This window comes from Anomaloglossus baeobatrachus, chromosome 5 (assembly GCF_048569485.1).
Source record: "Anomaloglossus baeobatrachus isolate aAnoBae1 chromosome 5, aAnoBae1.hap1, whole genome shotgun sequence".
Taxonomy (NCBI): Eukaryota; Metazoa; Chordata; class Amphibia; order Anura; family Aromobatidae; genus Anomaloglossus; species Anomaloglossus baeobatrachus.
In genome coordinates, this window is record NC_134357.1 from 478,378,656 (window position 1) to 478,401,797 (window position 23,142).

Below are 23,142 nucleotides of genomic sequence, written 5' to 3' on the forward strand. Positions count from 1 at the left end.
GTCCACACCAAACTACACAATAACAATCTTCTTTGATTATTCAATTTTTGCTGCTTTTTTATGCCTTCTCCCCATTATTTCATGTGTTTTTGTTACAGATGTGAAGCTGCATTTTTAAGTGTTTTTATAATACAGAAAAGCTTGGATTCTGCGCTTATAAAAGTAACTGTGGTTTTCTCCATTTGTTCTTTTAAGCTCCACATAGAAACCTCTAGAGACTAAAAAAGCACCAAAACTGCAGCGTTCAGCGGCGTCTTTTCATGAAATCACATCCACTTTGCTTGGACAATTATACACAGCAGAATATATGTGCAAAAAAAGCAGCAGAAAAAAATGCAGCCTTTACGCTACATGTGAAAATGGACTAAATGTCCAAGAAAAATGGATGTGATGTCAAGAAATCTCCGCCCTCGGAGCATCTAAAGACACCGCTAAAGTGTTTGTTTATGGTGTTTTTTTGTTCTCTATAGACTTCTTTGTGGAGCCTGAAAAAAACCACAAGTGAACAAAAAAAATGCTGTTGTATTTTTAACACTAGAACTACTGAGGTAGTCATTTTGACTACTTTGCACCATGTATTTCTATATAGGTGTCACGAGTCCAGTAGTTCTAGTGTTAAACGCAGAATCAAAACTTTTCTGCAGTATTAAAAAAGCATTAAAAACTCGGATTCACATCTGCAAATGTATGAAATATTGGGGAAAACACATAAAAAAATGCAGCAAGCACGCAATAGTCAGAGAAGATTGTTATTGTGCGGACATCTGCAGAAAAAAAACAACATTTACGCTGCATGTGAATAGGGCCTCAGTGTTACATTTTTATTGCATTTTTTATGGGTTTAATACAGAAAAATAATCAATTGCATTATTTTTTTTCGCCATTTAGTGATCCCCATTAGAGATGAGCGAACCTCATGCTCGAGGCTTGGGGATCAGGCTTAAGTAATGACGCAGAATGTAAGTCAAATTTGAGCCAATTACACACTTCCCGCAGCGCGCACAATGCAGCGCATCACTCACCAGCACAGCCCGATATTCACCAGGGAGATTTTCACATCATTTTCCAAGCCCAAACCCCGAGCCACGAGTATGACGTTCGCTCAACTCCAATCCCCATAAATAATCTGATCGCTGTGTTGTTCGGGTCGTTACGATTACAGGGACACAAAATATGTCCATGTTATTTGCTAACTTGTGATGTGTATTATTTTATATAAAAAAAACTGCATTCAAAATGACTTTGTTCTAATTTTTTTTATTGTATTTAGTAATTTTATTAGAAGATAAAAAATTCCTTTTCCTCTCCTAGAATACAGGAAATAGAGATGCTGCGATGTACAATGGATCTCTATGTCCAGTGTAATCTGTTGTGGAGGAAGAGCCTGCATTTCAAGTTCATCTACACAAAATCCTTCTCTGATATCATCAAAGCTTGTGGCTCAACAGGTAGGGCTGTAGGATCATGTTTGAAAGTTACCAGTTTGATCCTAGGAGTGGGTGAAAATAAAGAAATTTTTTATATAATGTATATTTGCATTTTTTTCCTCATTTCTTTATAAAGTAGTTGTATGGGAACAGAAGAATCTGACTTTTTCTTTCAGCTACATAAAGATACAGTATATATCTACCTATATCTTTATGTAACTGAAAAATCTGCTTCCTGCTTCTCAGCCTTCAATACAGGTAAAGAGTACAAAATCCTCCTATGCATTTTAGTAAAAGCAATGGCTCAATGGCAGCGCTGCTGCCTATGGACCATGAGTTCAGGTCCATGCCTATCCCAGGAAACTAGAGCAGTTGAGAATTTAATTTATGCACTGAACTGAGTTAATTTATTCACTGCACTGAGAGGAGGGGCTGGGACAAGAGCTGTAATCAGTGGGATTATAGGAAAGAGCCCTCAAATCGAGACAGTCCTGCTGAATCCAGGATGGTTCCGTGACCCTGGGGGTCGCTTACAAGGGAATTTTGTACAAGGGAAAAATAAAAATAAAGTGTTTTTCGTGACGCCACTTGCTGTATGCGGCTCTATGGGGAAAGCTGCCGCTGCACAGTCTCTCACTGCTGGGACTGGTAGTATTAGGCAGCTTAGATGTGATGGCTCTCCGCAAGTAGTGCTAGGCCACAGGGGAGGATGATGGTGGTTGTAGTTTACAGATGTAGAGGTGCAGGAAGAATTCAGACAACACAGGGGCTGCAGTTTAACTTGTGCTTTACTCACTGGTTTGGAGTTTCTGCAACCCGGCTGGTGCTGGTCTCTACCAATCCGGTATTCCCTTTGTTCCAGTGCCGGTGTAGTGAACTTGTGAGCTTTTCTTTCATGCACCCGTCTCTAGTCAGTGGGTCCCCGTGGCCTACAGCGTTTTCGGGTCCCCTCCTGTTGTCTCTGTCCTGGCCCGTACGGCAGGCAGCTTGAACCTCTCTTTGGTCGGACCTCTGTCCCTGTTGCCAGGTTCCCTCTCTGCTGCTGTGCCCTGGACACTAAATGTCGGTAAGGTCCTTGATGGTCCCCTCACTGGGTAGATTGTTATCAGGTGAGCCTGAATCGTCTTCCTGAACTAGGGTTCTGTACCCCGTCGGTGCTCGATCCAGTGAGTACTTGCACCGTACTCTCCCTGGCAACCGTACTCCTTTTTACTCAGTAAGTAACCTCACACCTTCCGTCAGTACGTCAACTTTTGACTGACTGTCTGTCTGACTTTTCACTATCTGACAAGCTTATCTGACAAGATATCTCTAGCCTGTTACCCTGTCTGGGGAAAAGGGCGTGGATGTGTGTGTGTTGTGGTGTTTACCAGCACGGGTCTTCCAGGAATCCGGGGTTAGATGTAGTAACCTGTGGCACCTGACACTCAGGGGCGCCACACATGCTTACTTCACTGCAGAGTGCCGCAAGCAGGAGCAATACCGGGCTGTGAAGAGTGGTGAAACTCCGCCCCCAGCCAAGTTACTCAGAGAGACTGGGGATGGGCTCGATGATGTTGGGTTGTGAGGGTAGGCCTGGGCTATAGGTCGTTTGTCCAAATGTAATAAGATTATCTGTGTGTGTAAATAATCGAAGTATATATGTCGTTGCATAATTATCTGTGTGTCTATATGACAACTGCATAGAAGCTTTATAATATGATTCTAAGATGTGCATACAGGAATGTGTTAACTAAATAATCAAGCCAGAATTAACAATAAACAAAGAGGTATTTAGAAGAGAATCTGTAATCAGTTAGTTCTCACCATGTGAGATGTGGAATGTGAGATGTGGGAGGTTGACTCCTCGTTCTTGCTCAGCAACATGTTAACAAAGAAGTATTCAGTTGCTGGTTTAAGCTGGTATTAGGAAGCAAGAAACAGGCTGATGACGTACTATATGAACATTGCTGGTTACCTTTGACCAATCAGGGACAATGTTGAACTGAATAACTGTGTGTATTTTATAATATACAGATCAGAAGACCATTGAGCTTCTCTCGAATAGAGACACGTCTCTGTTTGGTTATTGTTCTTCATACATACATCTGCGCAGATTTGATTTGGACTCCGACTCTGTGACCCAAACGAGGGACCCCATCTGTGGTCTCCCCTAAATTCCCAACCTTGACAGTTTGGCGCCTAATGTGGGGCCCCTAAAAGGAAGCACTGCTATTCCTGGACGCACTGATATCTTGAAGGTCACGGACCATGACCTCCCTCTGCTCCAACCAGGCTGATCACCTACAACCCCGGTAAGTGTTACATACTTTGTATTCACTACCGATGTGGTTGTTCTTGGAGAGGAGGGGTTGATTGGCTGTGTGTCCTTATCGATGTTAAATGTACCTGATTGTGACTCAGGGGTGGTGCCCGCAGGGGCCCAGTAGCACGATCCCAACCCTGAGGTGTGGATCAGTAGTGTCACACGGGATCCAGAGGACGGATGTTAGGGAAAAAGGTGGTGGCCGGATATAGCCATTTAGACTGACCCGGTCTGTAATTAAAGACGCGAGGGGGGTACACCAGTGATTGGAGATAGGGGTTAGGATAATATATTGGTATATTTCTGCTGTTTTTGGAAGATCAGTGCCCTATTTTTTTTAGGAAGATCTGTGACCTGTTTTTGGGATATTTCTGCTGTTTTTGGAAGTACAGTGCCCTATTTTTTAGGAAGATCTGTGACCTGTTTTTGAGATATTCCTGCTGTTTTTGGAAGATCAGTGCCCTAATTTTTAGGAAGATCTGTGACCTGTTTTTGGGATATTTCCCGCAATTTTTGGAAGATCAGTATACTAATTTTTAGGGAGATCTGTGACCAGTTTTTGGAAGATCAGTGGCCTAATTTTTAGGGAGATCTGTAACCAAGTTTTGGGAGATATTTAGCGGAGCGAGCAGCTAGTATAGTTGTGGAACATTTCAGTGCCGCCCGGACTGTAGCGTGCACCAAATAGTCATAAATTAGTGTAATCCGATCACCACCAAAGTAGAAGTAATGTTTAGAACAGAGAAGACAAAGTTGAGAAGCCTAAAGGTTTACAGAATGTGTTGAATTTAGTGAACATTCCTTAGGTGGGAGCACATGCTTGAGGGAGTTAAGCTGTGCATCATGCCCCGGAGATTTTCAGAGTATTACTTGTTGGATGATGCAGAGTTGTCTGGCATAGTAGCGCAGACATTGCTATCCAAATGATACGTGGAGTTAGAGGATGAAGACTTGGAGGGAGATGTTGTGTTTTACTATATGTTACCCAAGTCCGAGGACAGATCTGAGAGTCCTCTGGCAAGTTGTTTTGTTGCTACCCCATAATCTGATCCCATTCTATTCCCCCTGTCCCAGAGCTGCTTATGGATGTTGCTGTCCCGCCCACTGGCCAAGATCCTTTAGATCCTTCTGTACCGCCCACATCGGCCCCTCTGATCCCTGTCCCGGCATTAGCAGCTGTCCCCACCGCACAACTAGTAGAACCACTCCCCACTGCCCACACATTGATACCGCCCACTCCGACTCTGGCTCCTATCTATTCCCAACTGGTCCCAACTGAGCAACCACTCCCATATGATCCAGCCGGTTGTAACTATTCCTCTCCCCTCTAGAGAAATGTTTATTTTAACTGTGCAGTTCACCGCCCGCAGCCCGGGCTACACCCACGAGCCTGCTCCAATCTTCCCTAATGAAACAAAGGGGAGCCCCGGACTGCTTGCCCCCCTTCCTTCTACCCCCTCCGGTTCCCTTGTTAGCTCCAGTGATTCCCGGTCCCAAGCCATCTGTCCTAATGATGCTTTCCATTCCACCCCATCAATGTTAGAGCTTCTGTGATATATGTTTCTTTAATGAAAGTTATTTTCTGTGGCTGTAATGAAAGTTCTGCCCATGGCCCCTCCTGTACCTGTAATGCCGTCTCTTTCCCCACCAGCCATACTGACACCACGCACCCTGAAGGAGAAGTGTTTGCAGTGATGCGTGGGAGTACATTGTAACAGAGAAATGCTGGAGCAAAAACTGCCCCCACCTCTGGAAAGGGGGGGCTAGGCAGCTCATAAGGAGAAAGCTCCTAAAAAGTTGCAAAGGAAAAAAAACCCCAAAAACTTAAAAAACTGACTAAGTGTAAAATGTACATGTAATTTATGCTGGGTTTCCGATTTTGAAAGCACTTTTTAATAATTGGGAGATTTTTGTGATTGCTTTAGTCTGGTGAAAATAGAGTTTATTAGTACAAAAATGTGTTACTTTGAATCACTGAAGTGTGGATCTCTTATTGTATGATGCTCTATAGGAAGCATGCATAAACGTCTAAAACATTTGAATAAGTATAAAATAGTATGTTTGTTTACTCAGCTATCCAGTAAATGCAAGTTTAGAGATAAATAAGTGAACATTTTGAACAATTGATGTATTAATAGTCCGGTACCAATAATCCAGTAAAATTATATCTTAAAGGAGGGAAAAAAAAAAGAAAATAAAGGCAAATAAATACATACTTTGCACTGTGTTAGCTAACCTAAAAATCTTAAAAATCAAGACTTACCCCAATAATGTTAAAAGATATTATATCCATTTGTAAAGGAAAAAAAATATAGATCCGGGGATGTGAATTATGGAGAATAAAATTTACACAGTTGTTTGTGTCTCACTCTGTACTGATGAGTAAAATGTGCTCCTCCCGGCTGGTGGGGTGGGTCTTGATTAACCCTTAGGCCGGAGTCACACTTGCGAGAGACTCGCGCGAGTCTCACATCGCATCACCCGGCATGGCCACACACTCTCCTGACAGGAGTGGGTTAAGCTGCATGTATTTCTATGCAGCTGAGATGCTCCTGTCCGGAGAGCTGCAGGCCATGTCGGGTGATGTGATGCAAGACTTGCAAGAGTCTCTCACGTGTGACTTCGGCCTTAAGGCTACTTTACACACTGCGATATCGGTCCCAATATCGCTAGTGTGCGTACCCGCCCCCATCTGTTGCGCGACACGGGCATATCGCTGCCCGTGGCGCACAACATCGCCCAGAGCCGTCACACATACTTACCTGTCCGGCGACGTCGCTGTGACCGGCGAACCGCCTCCTTTCTAAGGGGGCGGTCCGTGCGGCGTCACAGCGACGTCACTGAACCGCCGCCCAATCGCAGCGGAGGGGCGGAGATGAGCGGGACGTAACATCCCGCCCACCTCCTTCCTTCCGCATAGCAGCCGGGAGGCAGGTAGGGAGACGTTCCTCGCTCCTGCGGCGTCACACGCAGCGATGTGTGATGCCGCAGGAACGAGGAACAACCTCGTTACTGCTGAAGTAACGATAATTGGGAATGGACCCCCGTGTCGCCGATTAGCGATTTTTCACTGTTTTGCAACGATGCAAAATCGCTAATCGATGTCACACGCAACGGCATCGCTAATGCGGCCGGATGTGCGTCACGAATTCCGTGACCCCAACGACTCCGCATTAGCGATGTCGTAGCGTGTAAAGCCCGCTTTAGAGTTCAGGATTTCACAAGAGATTATCAATAGTATCCTGCTAATACCTGAATAATTAAATTAACTTTGCAAGGAAAATTAAATTTCCTGAGATATGTAAATTAGTTTTTTTTTGTTGTTTTTATGGTTATATTTTTATTTTGTGTTTCTGCATACAGACTGCCAGTATTTTATTAATTAGTTTTTCTTTCTTTTATAGATACAGTATATACGAACCGTGTTGTCTATTGTAAGGTTTCAAAATTCCCCAGCAGTGTATGGGTTATATCCATTGGTTGTTTTGATTGAGTTTTATAGTAATTTATTGCCTGCGGTAATTTTTTTCTTTTAGAGAGTAATAGTATAAAACTGTAAATTTTGCTAGATTGGTAAACAAACAAAAACAAAAAAGGGGGGAACAAGTTATCTATTATATTTTTCAAGCAGTAGAGGACGCAGCAGACATATTAGATAGGGTTTGAAGCTGGCCTTTCCCTTGCAACAGTTATATTTACTGGACTACTATGAAACATGTCTGTTACAAAAATGATCTAATGCATATTTTTAGTTTTTGTTTTTATAGATGGAACAAGATGCTGGTCGATTCTGCACTGGATATGCTACGGTTTACACAACATGAGGTAATCTAAATTTGAACCACTCCCTCCCCTCCTATTGGTACAGGAGGCAGTGACGTATTAATGCCCTCTCTAGATGGGTAGAACAGAAGTAGGTAAGATGGTAAAATGTGTATTTAGGATGTAGATTTTTCCTGTTGTCAAATGAGCTTGGCATGCTGAAGATAAAGTCTAGATCTGAGCTGACGAAATGGGATGGAGATTCCCGCACAGGTGCAGATGATCTAGAAGCAGTGAACGGGCCTAGAGTTGAGGAGTCCTTTACCAAAGCAGACGGACCATACCTCAGTGGCACCTGTCACTTCAGTGACTTTTGTCACTCCTTGTGTTCTTAAATCCCTACAAGGATAGAGAGCAGTAAGCTTTTTTCTGCCATGAGATCTCTTCTCATTGATGGCCCAGGTAACCTATGGACTAAAATCTGTGTAAGACAGATATCAGTGTGTGCTTTGGTGACACCAGGGTTCAGTACTCAGGTGGGCAGACTCACTTAGTCTTGTAAAACACGTCCTTAAAACACTGTGAGAAAAAAACTGTAAAGAGTCCGCAGAAACACCCTGCACCTGCTCTACCCATTTTAGAGACTGCAGATTGATTATAGATGTATATCATGAGCAGGTGTTATGCAAGTTTCCAGTGCAGAAAACAACGTTATTGCTGAAAATCCACATAATAAAGGTGTCATGTAAAAAAAAAATGGCTTTACAAAGGTAAAAAAAAGTGTATATTTTATGGAAAAGTAAAAAAAAAACAAACTAACAAGTTGTGAACCAAATGCATGTTTTGTTTCCCTTTAGTAATAAACAGGTCTCTATGTAAGATATTTTTTGGTTTTGGTTTAGCACAAGCATGCACAATGTTTATATGGTTGACTAAATAGTTTAATAAACAGGTGTATTTTCTAATTCCAGATCCTAAATCAAAGTTAGTAGCATATGGTTTTCAGTCAGGGGACTGATTAATCAAAAAAGGACAAGCGAAAAAGAGCAATCAGTTAAGACTAGGTGAGTTGATTCAGCTTCTCCCAACCACAGAAATTTCGATGAAGCTCAACAGCAGGACAACATGGATTCATGCCTCGCATTGTAGAAGGGTCGATCCACTAGAGCTGCACTGAGCATCTTATTGTATTTATCCTTTTCAAAAGACTATCATTGCCAAAACAGTTAGAAGAGAGGACTTTAGGCTATGTGCCCACGGTGCTTTTTTTTCAGCACAAAAAAGCTGCTTTTTTCTGTGCTTCTTTTGATGCTTTCATGCTTTTTTTCATGCTTCTTTTCATGCTTTCATGCTTTTTTTCTTGCTTTTTTTCATGCTTCTTTTCATGCTTCTTTTCATGCTTTTTTTCATGCTTTTTTTCATGCTTTCGTGCTTTTTTTCCTGCTTTTTTCATGCTTTTTTGTTACTATTGAATGCTTGTTTCAGCTCATTAAAGTTGGATGTGAAAAAAAAGGTGTTCTGATGTTATTTCCTTATTCAACCCATTTTCTTCAATCTCCATTTTGGAATAAAAGTGACAGGAAAATGATGATCCATTAGATCGTTTACCGGCGCCGCTATTCACCGGCTCATGCAGATGAATAGCGGCGCCGGGAATCAGGTACTCAGAGATCACTGTTGCTATAGTAAGTCGCTCATTAGGTTACTATGGCAACGGTGGTAGCGGTGATGTCACCGCTTACCAACCCGCTGTCTCTGCTCACTCATTGAGTGATTAGACAGCACGAGGAGCAGAAGCGTTCTTCCTCCCCCGTGCTTTCTGATGTAGCAGAGCTAGATCGGTGACAGAAGACCAGGATCGAGGAGGGGTGAGAGGGAGTAATAAAGATGGAGTCCCTAAGTGTGTCTGTGTATTTATTTCTAATAAAGTATTTTTTCTGTGTGGTGTCTTTTCTAACCCTTTATTGGAGATTCTAAATTACCGGGTCAAACTTGGCCTGACATTAAGAACCTCGGACTTAATACCAGCCCATAAAACAAAGCTGGTATTAACCCCTTATTACCCAGCATGCCACCCGGCACCAGGTCCGCTGGAAGAGTTGGATACAGCACCAAAAGATGGCACTTCTATGAAAGCACCATTTTCTGGGGCAGCTGCAGACTGCAATACGTAGCAGGGGGCCCAGAAAGCTTGGGCCACTCTGCGCTGCGGATTCCAGTCCCTAGCTGTCTGGTTGTACCTGGCTGGACACAAAAATTGGGCGAAGTCCACGTCATTTTTTTTAGATTTTTGGCAAAAAACTCAAGAAAAAAGGGCTGCCCTGGATTTTCCATTGCCAGTGAAGGTAACACCAAGGAGTAAGGGTTAGCAGCTAGTAGCTGTTTGGGTTACCCTTAGCTAGCAATAGAAAATACAGCGGGAGCCTACGCATTTTTTTCTTTACCCCTAATCCTTTTGGCTTATCTGTTTGTTGTTTTTATTTTTTTTTAATGAATTTAAAAAAAAAATAAAACAAAAAAATCGACATGGGTTTTGCCATATTTTTGTATGCCAGCCAGGTATAGCAGGCAGGTACGGGCTGCCCCCAACCCCCAGCTGCCTATTTGTACCCATTTGGGAACCAAAAATATAGGGAAGCCGTTCCTTTTAATTATGTCATAAATTTCATAAAATAATTTAAAAAAAAAAAAAACGACGTGGGCTTCACCCAATTTATATGTCCAGCCAGGTACAACTAGGCAGCTGGGGACTGGAATCCACAGCAAAGGGTGGCCCAAGCTTTCTGGGCCCCCCCCCCCGCTGTGAATTGCAGTCCGCAGCCACCCCAGAAAATGGCTGGGTAATAATGGGGTTATTGGCCAGCTTTGTATTATCAGCTGGCCCTAAGCCTGAAATTCATGTTGTCACGCCAATATTAGACATAGCCACCATGAATTTCTAGTAAAGATAATAACACAACACAGAGAAAAATATTTTTTATTAGAAATAAAACACAACATAATTAGTGACTCCATCTTTATTGAACTAAAGAACCCCCCTCCACCGTAGTCCTGGGTCGAGGGTCCCGCGATGTCCAATCCGGATCCAATATCATCTGATCGGAAAGCAAACTGATCAGATGATGATCAAATTCATGTTGTCACGCCAATATTAGACATAGCCAGCATGAATTTCTAGTAAAGATAATAACACAACACAGAGAAAAATATTTTTTATTAGAAATAAAACACAACATAATTAGTGACTCCATCTTTATTGAACTAAAGAACCCCCCTCCGCCGTAGTCCTGGGTCGAGGGTCCCGCGATGTCCAATCCGGATCCAATATCATCTGATCGGAAGGCAAACTGATCAGATGATGACACATCATCTGATCGGTTTGCCTTCTGATCAGATGATATTGGATTCAGGTCTTTGAACCTGACACAGGTTCAAGGACCTGAATCAGATTACACATCAGCTGATTGTTTAAAAGTCCCATGGGCTCCAGGACCCGCTGGTAAGCAGCTGATGCTGTCACCTGATAGCATCATCCAATCATTTAAGTTCAGCGAAGATCAGCTGATTCATCATCTGCTTGTTAAAAAGCCGGCAGGCTTTTCACCGCTGGACGTAAACAATCAGCTGCTTACCGGCGGGTCCTAGAGCCCATGGGACGTGACCCGGGAGTCTGCAGAGAGGTGAGTAAGGTGAAGAGTTCATCCCAGCGGCGGATGTCCAGGAAACCTCGGTGATCCTCTTACATGAACTGTATTCACCTTGTGACATCCCCGGACCTCCCTGTAGAGTGGTGTCGGTAAACACTGCAAGAATACTGAATGCCTGGTGCACAGCACAAGGTGAACACAGTTCATGCAGGAGGATCACCGGGGTTTTTCAGGGTTCACCTTCACGTCAACGGGGGTTTCCTGCATTTATGTGGCATAGGCTGTGCACCAGGCATTCAGTATTCTTGCGGTGTTTTACCGCAACATCTCTTTGCAGGGAAGTTCGGAGATGTCAGAAGGTGAATACAATTCATGCCGGAGAATTACCGGGGGCTTTCCTGGAGATCCCCCGCTGGGATGAACTATTCACCTTGTGACATCAGAGGGGATCCCTGCATTGTTTTCCGCGACACGTCGCTGCAGGGACGTTCGGGGATGTCACAAGGTGAATACAATTCATGCAGGGGGATTACCGAGCAATGCCCCCCGCATTCCTGGAGATCCCCGCTGGGATGAACTCTTTACCTTGTGGCGTCAGCGGGGGTCCCTGCATTGTTTACCGTGACACCTCGCTGTATAAGTTCGGGGATGTCAGGAGGTGAATACAATTCCTGCAGGAGAATTACTGGGGGATTTCCTGGAGATCCCCGCTGGGATGAACTCTTTACCTTATGAAGCCAGCGGGGGTCTCTGCAGAGGTGTCTCGTAAAGAATGGGAGATAAGGAAATAGCTGGCGACGCTGGCTATGTCGCTTTCTTCTATGAAGGAATCTATATAGCCATAGCTTTCTTTTCTCCTTAAAAACACCCTAATGCATAAAGTATAAAGCAACGTGGGCATTACACATGCGTTTTTTCTTGCTTTTTTTCCCTGACTCCATTGAAATCAATTAGGGAAAAAAGCAGGAAAAAACGTTAAAACAATTGACATGTTGCTTCTTTTTTCAGCAAGAAAAAAAACAACTGAAAAAGAAGCAACGTGGGCACAGCAAGTCCCGATTCTCATAGACTTTGCTGGGATCCTTTTTCCTTGCTTTTATTGATTAAAAAAGCAATGAAAAACACTAGAAAAAACGCTGTAAGAACGCCCTGTGGGCACAAGGCCTTAGAGAGCCTTGAGACATGGGAAAGTCCAACTACAAAGGGTGAGGACTCGCCTAGGAGTCCTTGGTCTCAAACCGGTGAAGAAAACCCTTTCACCTCTCCACCCATGCCTCAACGTTCAGTCAAATAGGAATAACGTTTGGAACACCATTCTAAGTCCGAACTGGGTGCAAAAACCTAAAAAAACATCACTATGGGGAGATAAGGTATGCACACCAGTGACTATGTAAGGGGAATACATGAAATAGCAGAAACTGCTGTGTGAATACTGACTTGAAAAATCCAATAGCTATATGCAAGAGTGAATATGTGAAAAATGGAATCTGCATTACTGCCATGAACATATGAATCAAGAGAAATTTAGCTACTGAATTGATCAATGCAATAGAGCCCCAACACTACGCCAAAGTATTTCTCTACGTTGGGGTCCCTAGCTTGTGTGTGTCCTCTCATGCAGTTAAAAAACCTACCGTGTATGGGAAGCTGAGACCCAGGCTATTTATGCGTATGATATGGATTGGCAATAGGTGTGGTTGGGGAGGGTTCACAAACGAAAAAATACTAACAAATAGGAATAACGTTTGGAACACCATTCTAAGTCCGAACTGGGTGCAAAAACCTAAAAAAACATCACTATGGGGAGATAAGGTATGCACACCAGTGACTATGTAAAGGGAATACATGAAATAGCAGAAACTGCTGTGTGAATACTGACTTGAAAAATCCAATAGCTATATGCAAGAGTGAATATGTGAAAAATGGAAGTCAAGTCAGTATTCACACAGCAGTTTCTGCTATTTCATGTGTTCCCCTTACATAGTCACTGGTGTGCATACCTTATCTCCCCATAGTGATGTTTTTTTAGGTTTTTGCACCCAGTTCGGACTTACAATGGTGTTCCAAACGTTATTCCTATTTGTTAGTATTTTTTCGTTTGTGAACCCTCCCCAACCACACCTATTGCCAATCCATATCATACGCATAAATAGCCTGGGTCTCAGCTTCCCATCATACACGGTAGGTTTTTTAACTGCATGAGAGGACACACACAAGCTAGGGACCCCAACGTAGAGAAATACTTTGGCGTAGTGTTGGGGCTCTATTGCATTGATCAATTCAGTAGCTAAATTTCTCTTGATTCATATGTTCATGGCAGTAATGCAGATTCCATTTTTCACATATTCACTCTTGCATATAGCTATTGGATTTTTCAAGTCAGTATTCACACAGCAGTTTCTGCTATTTCATGTATTCCCCTTACATAGTCACTGGTGTGCATACCTTATCTCCCCATATTAACGTTCAGTCAGGCAGGTTTTCCCAACAAATCTTTCTTCCTCTCTTCCTAAGGGAACACAGTGCCCTTAGTATTTGGAAATGGCAGAAGTGAGTCTTCGGCGGGACTGTTGAGGGTACGAATTAAGTAACCTGAAATACTTAATTCAGCCATTTCACACACCCAAATATGTGGTTTAGTTAATGTAGCCTAACATATTTATGAATGTTTTTGTTTCCTACTAACTCATATATGAATATATTCAATGATTTTTCTTACTACAAAATGCCAGCTGTGGACTCTCTAATATCGGGAAATGTTTTGGAAGAACCCATCCCATCAGGCTAATGTCTCCTCTGTCCAGTCTGCTGAGCACTGGCAGTGACACTAACCTCACACCTCAGAAATCAATGGACCTGAAACAACTGAAGCAGAGAGCGGTTGCCATTCCACCCATTATCTCAGAAGGCTTCTCTGAGTCAGCGGCACAAACTGTTCACATGAAGCCTCATCACGCTTGGCTCTTTATCAAGAGCAGATCACCAGGATTCACGAGCTGGCCCTGGATGGACTAGCACCGACCAAGTATCCTCCTTCTCGTTTAATATCCGGAAAAAGAACCACACACAATCTGTAGCAGATGTTTTTTGCTTATGTGCTGATCTCAAGATAAGATCTACTGTAGATTCAACCTTCCTTGGTCAGGATAATGTGATCTAATAAAAGTAATAACGCCAATCCTAATAGCCCCTGTAAATCAACAAGTTATCTTTAATAAATAAAATAAGTATCTAAGGGGGGAGCTAGAGTTTGTAGTGTTACATTAGACAACGATCTAATGGAAGGCCCATATATATATATATATATATATATATATATCTAAAAATGTAATTGGAGTCCCAAGGGGGGTGGGTCCCAGATAAGTTCCAAATAAAATATGTCTAAATGGGAAAATTTTAAAATTTAAGGTTGACAACAGTCACAGATATCTTATTAAGGGGGGCTGTGAGGGTAGGCCTGGGCTATAGGTCGTTTGTCCAAATGTAATAAGATTATCTGTGTGTGTAAATAATCAAAGTATAGATGTCGTTGCATAATTATCTGTGTGTCTATATGACAATTGCATAGAAGCTTTATAATATGATAATAAGAGGTATTTAAAAGAGAATCTGTAATCAGTTCTCACCATGTGAGATGTGGAATGTGAGATGTGGGAGGTTGACTCCTTGTTCATGCTCAGCAATGTGTTAACAAAGAAGTATTCAGTAGCTGGTTTAAGCTGGTATTAGGAAGCAAGAAATAGGCTGATGACGTACTATATGAACAATGCTGGTTACCTCTGACCAATCAGGGACAATGTTGAACTGAATAACAGTGTGTATTTTATAATACACGGATCAGAAGACCATTGAGCTTCTCCCGAATAGAGACACGTCTCTGTGTGGTTATTGTTCCTCATACATACATCTGCGCAGATTTGATTTGAACTCTGACTCTGTGACCCAAACGAGGGACCCCATTTGTGGTCTCCCCTAAATTCCCAACCTTGACAGGGTCAGCTGGAAGTTGACATGACATCACTGGATCTCAGAGGTCACAGTGCTTTGGGGTCACTGCATGAGGATGAGCGAACCGCAATAGCGCTGCTCACAGGCAAAATTGGCTGATCAAGGTATTGAGAAAATGTCTTCCTAATCAATTTTACAGCGATGTGGCCACTATTGCAGAGTAGTAAACCACCGCTTTAATCTTCCCTAAATATATGTGTGGGCACCAAGGTGTTAAACATTTTACTGTTGGGTGCATGCCAACCACTACTTTTCTGGTATATGTTGAGTGCTTGGGTCAGCAGCCAGCGAAACCAACCAAATGCTAAGACCCACTGCTCCACTCAGCGCAGATTTAGTCTATGTGCACACAACATCTTTTTCCACCTAAAAAAGTGCAGCAAATAATGAACATAATGCACAGCAATGTAAAAACGACATTGCTATGCAGATGTTCTGTCTTTTGTTACTTCTTTAGGGTTTCGGAAACCGTGAGGCGGTAAAAGAAGTAACATGTTCAGTTTGTTCACAAGCCTCCTGGTCTTTAAGAAAAAGACACTGGGAGAAGAGTTGCCTAAGAAAAACGTCAGTAAAGGTGCCAGTAAAAGGAGCTTTGCCTTGGAAAACCTAAGAATATAGACGCATTCTCTTACATTGGCGACATCCGGCATACATAGATGGAGCAGGCTCAGGAGCTTTATGGGCACCACAAAGCGTGAGTGCTGACTGTGCACAACAGCAGGCACCTGAGAGCAACGGCTGGCAGCAGGATAACCCCTTAGAGTCTAGGACGCTGTTGTCAATTGTGACAGAGGTATTTAGGAGGCTGAAATTAAATGAGGAGATGACAATCTCATTTTGTCACCCCAGGGTGCCAATGCCACTGGTAAAATTAAAGTGGGAATGCTGCAAAGAAAAGTTCTGGAGCGGTGGCTCAGAGACATTTCTTATGTTTGAGGTCTCACTTACTATGCTATACAGGATCATTCCTAGGCTGCTGCTGGGAAATAATAAGGTAAACAGAAGCGATTCACTGTAAATTCCATTGCTGAACAGGTCCTGTACAGCAAAGGGAGCAAAGGAAGACTGAAAGAAAAAAAAATAATTTACATATTTTAATGGAATTGCATTATGAGCAATTGTCCAACATTAGTAACGGGTGGGGGATCCATTAATACGGCTGCGAGGATGCTGGATCCTCTGGTCAGTAATACATCATTGTCGTATACAGCAGCATCTTGTATTCTGTGGATAATCGGCAAGTTATAGGGGTGCAGGGGTTACACCCAGGGTCTAAAGGGGCTCACCCATCACAAAACAAGTATGGACAGTGTGAGGGCGAATCACAGGACCTTGCACATCAAATGGATATTGTAGGGGGGTTTCGGCTACACCCATCTTCTTTATTCTTGGATGTGACTTACCAGTGCAAAGAATAAGGACCAGCTGTCAAAATGGGTTTTATTCTTCCCAAAAAGAAAAGCAAAAATGTACACGTAGAAAACCATGGCAGCGCTGTACCCAAGGATGCTGACGACCTACAAAGAGAGCAAGACACACAACATTACACGTCCACTTACATATAATCTACAGAAGAACAAGAGGGATTTCTAAATATTTATCAGGATTTAGCTTGTCACAGACCTTATTATACTCCAGAGCTGCAGTTCATAATTCTACAACTTTAAACCTAGAATCTTCCATTATTCCCTTCTTGTACAGTGCCATTACAAAGCTTGTTCTAGTGATCGTCTTTACTTTAGGAGAATAGTGAGTGCAGCTCTGGAGTATAATGTATGATATAACTCAGGATCATTACAGAATAAGTAATGTAATGTATGTATAGTGTGACTCCAACAGCAGAATAGTGAGTGCAGCTCTGGAGTATAATACAGGATGTAATTCAGGATGAGTACATTATAAGTAATGTAATGTACCGTATTTTTCGGACTATAAGACACACTTTTTTCCCCCAACTGTTGGGGGAAAGTGGGGGGTGCGTCTTATAGTCTGAATGTAGGGCTGTGGGGAATGAGGGTGCTGTGGTGGAGTGGGTCATCGACGGCATGAGTAGGCTGTAGAAGCGCCTGTCATGATGACGTGGGCCCGCTCATTTCATATGCATTCATCCTCCCGCCCATCATCTCTCAGTGCTGAAGCCGGCGCTGACAGGTGGGCGGGATAATGGGCGGGGGGTGTGCGCATAGTAAAGAGCCAGCCCGCGTGATCACCCCTGGCAACTATAGCCTGGAGTGATCATGTGCAGCTATATTCACTGCCCCCCGCGCATCATCATCAGCGCGGGGGGCAGTGAATAAGTACAGTATACTCACCGGTCGTTCCCTACAGCATCGTAATGTCCTCCTGTATGCCGGCCAGCTGATCTGTGTAGAGAGCGGTGAGCACAGCGATGACGTCATCCCTGTGCGGCCCGCTCTCCACACACAGCAGCGAGCTGGCAGACAGGAGGACATCGTGATACTGCAGATAACGGTGACGGCTCCACACAGGTCAGCGGCGCTGCTACACACAGGTCAGCGGCGCTGCTACTGACACAGAGAGGAAGACAAGTGATGCTGCTGGAGTGAGGAAAGGTGAGTATGAACGTTTATTTTTTTTCTGTCCTACAGGATACACGCCATATACCAGGATTGGGGTATATAGCAGGATGGGGTATATAGCAGGATGCGGGTATATAGCAGGATGGGGGTATATAGCAGGATGGGGGTACATAGCAGGATGGGGGTATATAGCAGGGTGGAGGTATATAGCAGGGTGGAGGTATATAGCAGGATGGGGGTATATAGCAGGATGGGGGTATATAGCAGGATGTGGGTATTTATCAGATTGGGGGTATTTATAAGGATGTGGGTATATAGCAGGATGGGGGTATATAGCAGGATGAGGGTATATAGCAGGATGGGGGTATTTATCAGGATGAGGGTATACAGCAGGATGGGGGTATATAGCAGGATGGGGGTATATAGCAGGATGTGGGTATATAGCAGGATGGGAGTAGTATATAGCAGGATGGGGGTATATAGCAGGATGGGGGTATTTATCAGGATGAGGGTATACAGCAGGATGAGGGTATATAGCAGGATGGGGGTATATAGCAGGATGGGGGTATTTATCAGGATAGGGGTATACAGCAGGATGGGGGTATTTATCAGGATGGGGGTATATAGCAGGATGGGGGTATATACCAGGATGAGGGTATATAGCAGGATGAGGGTATATAGCAGGATGGGGGTATTTATCAGGATGGGGTTATACAGCAGGATGGGGGATATATAGCAGGATGGGAGTAGTATATAGCAGGATGGGGGTATATAGCAGGATGAGGGTATATAGCAGGATGGGGGTATTTATCAGGATGGGGGTATTTATCAGGATGAGGGTATACAGCAGGATGGGGTATATAGCAGGATGGGGGTATTTAGCAGGATGGGGGTATACAGCAGGATGGGGGTATTTATCAGGATGGGGTTATATAGCAGCATGTAGACACATATCAGGATGTGGGAATATACCATGATGGTGGACATATATACAAGGATGGGGATCATATACAAGGCAGGAGTATCATTACCAGGATGGGGTGCCTTAGTAGAGAATTTTGGGACAATACCCCCATAACAGTGTCAGCATCAGATCCTCGCCCCATAACAGTGTGTTATGACCACATTTTTTGCTTAAAAATTTATTTTCCTATTTTCCTCCTCTAAAACCAGGGTGCGTCTTATAGTATGAAAAATACGGTATATACACAGTAACTAAACCAGCAGAATTGAGATTACAGCTCTGGAGTGTAATGTAGGATATAACTTAGGATCAGTACAAGATAAGTAATGTTATGTATGTACACAGTGACTCCAGCAGAATAGTAAGTGCAGCTCTGGAGTGTAATACAGGATGTAACTCAGGGTCAGTACAGCATAAGTAACGTAATGTATGTACACAGTGACTGCACCAGCAGAATAGTGAGTGCAGCTCTGGAGTATAATACAGGATATAACTCAGGATCAGTGCAGGATAAGTAATGTAATGTATGTACACAGTTACTGCACCAGCAGAATAGTGAGTGCAGCTCTGGAGTGTAATACAGGATGTAAGAGGATCAGTACAGGATAACTAATGTAATGTATGTACACAGTGTCTGCACCAGCAGAATAATGAGTGCAGCTCTGGAGTATAATACAGGACGTAGCTCAGCATCAGTAGAAGATAAGTTTTGTAACATATTTAGACAATGGGAGACATTTATGGAACATCCTGCATTAGTTTTCTAGTATTAAAAAGATCCACATTTTTTCATACACTTTACCTGAACAAAAATGTGTAAGCTTTTGCGAAATGTTAATGGAGTTCTGGATTATGTTGCTGGACTCAGGTTAGCAGATGGCATAAAATGTAAAAATGACACAATACGTTCTAGTGACAAACCTCTTCCCGATTACTCACCAGAAGCATGGCCTTCCCAAATGACAGAACAATGTAGTGGTCGAAAGCAAAAAATAATGCCGTCAACAGGAAAATCAGGAGGCAGTAGAAGGTGATGTCCACCAACGCTTGTCCGAGCCAGTACGCCGAAGAAAAGAGGCCTGACAACCGCAGCTGACTCCGAGCTTTAATCTAGAAAGTACAAATCACTTAGTTAGGCCCGCGAGTTGTCTCCAGACATAAGGAGTAACTGTTATTTTAATTTTGTTTATATAAAGCTATAGTAGATATGAAAATAGGACATTTTGTGATATACCTTATCAGGGAAATCAGCTTCCTTCTTCTCCTGGACGGATTGTTCTTTGTAAAAAAAAATGTTAATTCACCGGTAACATTTGTGCTCATTACAGCTTTTCCTATTACTGAGATAGGAGATGACAGTTGGTGCTCATAAGGTTCTATGGAGACATATAACTGCTGTTTCAAGAGAACTTGCAGCAGAATGTCGGCCTCTAGCTCCTCCCTCCTCCTAGGAATCTTATAAGCACCGACTGTCATCTCCTTCATAAGTAATCGGAACATCTGTCTTCATTGAATACAGAGTTTGCCCATAAATTGAAAGTGGAGGAACAATCTAAGAGGAGAAACAAACAGATTTTTCAGATAAGATATACATTGGGAAAAAAAGTATTTAGTCAGCCACCAATTGTGCCAGTTCTGCCACTTAAAAAGATGAGAGAGGCCTGTAATTGACATCATAGGTAGACCACAACTATGAGAGACAAAATGAGAAAACAAATCCAGAAAATTACCGCGTCTGATTTGGCAAGATTTTTTGGGGAAAGTATTTAGTCATTAAAAAACATGCAAGATTTCTGGCTCTCAGAGACCTGTAACTTTTTTAAGAGGCTCCTCTGTCCTCCACTCATTACCTGTAGTAATGGCACCTGTTTGAACTTGTTATCAGTATAAAAGACACCTGTCCACACCCTCAGTCACACTCCAAACTCCACTATGGTGAAGACCAAAGAGCCGTCAGAGAATACCAGAAACAAAATTGTAGCTCTGTACCAGGCTGGGAAGACTGAATCTGCGATAGGCAAGCAGCTTGGTGTGATAAAATCAACTGTGGGAGCAATAATCGAAAATTAAGACATACAAAGACCACTGATAATCTCCATTGATCTGGGGCTCCACGCAAGATCTCACCCATGGGGTCAAAATTATCACAAGAACGGTGAGCAAAATTCCCAGAACCACACAGGGGGACCTAGTGAATGACCTGCATTGAGGTGGGACCACTGTAACAAAGTCTACCATAAGTAACAAACTACGCCACCAGGGAATCAGATCCTGCAGCGCCAGACGTGTTCCCCTGCTTAAGCCAGTACAGGGCCTTTTGAAGTTTGCTAGACAGCATTTGGATTATCCAGAAGAGTATTGGGAGAATGTCATATGGTCTGATGAAACCAAAGTAGAATTGTTTAGTAGAAACACAACTCATCGTGTTTGGAGGAGACAATGCTGAGTTGCATCCAAATAACACCATACCTACTGTGAAGCATGGGGGTGGCAACATCATGCTTTGGGGCTGTTTCTCTGCAAAGGGACCAGGACGACTGATTCATGTATATGAAAGAATGAATGGGGCCATGTATTGTGAGCTTTTGAGTGTAAAGGCCACGTCTCACTAAGCGACATCGCTAGCGGAATCGCTGCTGAGTCACGGGTTTTGTGACGCAACAGCGATCTTGCTAGCGATGTCGCTGTGTGTGACATCCAGCAATGACCTGGCCCCTGCTGTGAGGTCGCCGGTCGTTGCTGAATGTCCTGGACCATTTTTTGGTCGTTGCTCTCCCGCACACATCGCTGTGTTTGACAGCGAGAGAGCAAAGATCTGAATGTGCAGGGAGCAGCGAGCCGGCTTCTGCGAACGCTGGTAACCAAGGTACACATCGGGTAATCAAGCAAAGGCTTTGCTTGGTTACCTGATATTTACCTTGGTTACCAGCGTCCGCAGCTTCTAGAAGCCGGCTCCCTGCTCCCTGCACATGTAGCCACGGTACACATCGGGTAACTATAAGCAAAGCGCTATGCTTAGAAACCCGATGTGTACCATGGTTACCAAACACAGCGTCGTTACACGGGTCGCTGGTGGCTGATCTCTGATCGCTGTGGAGATCTGCCTGTTTGACAGCTCAACAGCGACCATGTAGCGACGCTCCACCGATCCCTGCCAGGTCAGATCGCTGGTGGGATCGCTGGAGCGTCGCTTAGTGTGACGGTACCTTTAAACTCTTTCTATTAGCAAGGGCATTGAAGATCAAACGTGGCTGGGTCTTTCAGCATGATAATGATCTCAAGCACACTGCCATGGCAACAAAGGAGTGGCTTTGTAAGAAGCATATGAAGGTCCTGGAGTGGCCTAGCCAGTCTCCAGAACTCAACCCCATATAAAACCTTTGGAGGGAGTTGAAAGTCCATGTTGCCCAGCGACAGGCTCAAAACATCACTGCCTTAGAGGAGATCTGCATGAAGGAATAGGCCAACATACCATCAACAGTGTGTGCCAACCTTGTGAAGACTTACAGAAAACGTTTGACCTCTGTCATTGCCAACAAAGGATATATAGCAAAATATTGAGATGAACTTTTGTTATTGACCAAATATTTATTTTCCACCATAATTTAAAAAAAAATATTGCCAAATCAGACAACGCGATTTTCTGGACAAGAAAAGAACAAACGTTCAAGTGCCCATATATATGCAAAATAAAGAAGTTTATTGGAAAATCATAATGGCGGGAATTGGGTGAAAAAACACAACATTAAGCAGATAGTTAAAAGGAAAAACCAGGGCCCACCATATCATGAATAATATGATGAATAAAAATGGTAGGTGCAGTACTGAAAGCCACCACAAGATGTCCCCAACCCAATATAAAAGATGTAATGTTGCAAAGCCACCCCAAGATGTCACTAGCCCACATCAATGCAATAACAATGTTCTTAGCATTCATATATTTGGGACATGAAAGAAGCCCCTAAGGATAGCCATGCATAAAGACCAAGATTACACTTACATTGGAGGGTCTCAGATGCTGGGTACGCAGCGTGAGGAGACGGGTCACATAGGCTAGACCCGACGAGCGTTTCGGCAATAGAAATTACCTTCGCCAGGGAACCTCTTAAAGAAGTTTCAGGTCTGTGAGAGCCAGAAATCTTGCATGTTTTTAAATGACTAAATACTTATTTTCAACCATAATTCAAAAAAAAAATCTTACCAAATCAGACAAGGTGATATTCTGGATTTGTTTTCTCATTTTGTCTCTCATAGTTGTGGTCTACCTATAATGTCAATTACAGGCCTCTCTCATTTTTTTAAGTGGGAGAACTTGCATGATTGGTGGCTGACTAAATACTTTTTTTCCCCACTCTATACAAAGTAGCTTTTTTCATGGGTACTATTGATTTATGAAGAAACAACTCTTTAACCCCTTCACAATGTAATTGTATGTCATGAATGGGGAGAGGTTCCTGCAAATTAACTACATTTATGTCATGACCCTCAT

General features: G+C 43.1%; 1 protein-coding gene across 1 annotated transcript in view; it reads right to left on the minus strand.

Moving 5' to 3' along the window:
- LOC142311866 (cholesterol transporter ABCA5-like) overlaps positions 1-23,142 on the minus strand; it is a 214,307-nt gene that overhangs the window by 34,967 nt on the left and 156,198 nt on the right. The window contains exons 24-26 of the mRNA XM_075350671.1: positions 19,593-19,763; positions 16,553-16,666; positions 16,098-16,214 (exon numbers count right to left, since the gene is read on the minus strand). Of these exons, the coding sequence (XP_075206786.1) occupies positions 16,098-16,214; positions 16,553-16,666; positions 19,593-19,763 (402 nt within the window). The remainder of the gene's footprint in view (positions 1-16,097; positions 16,215-16,552; positions 16,667-19,592; positions 19,764-23,142) is intronic.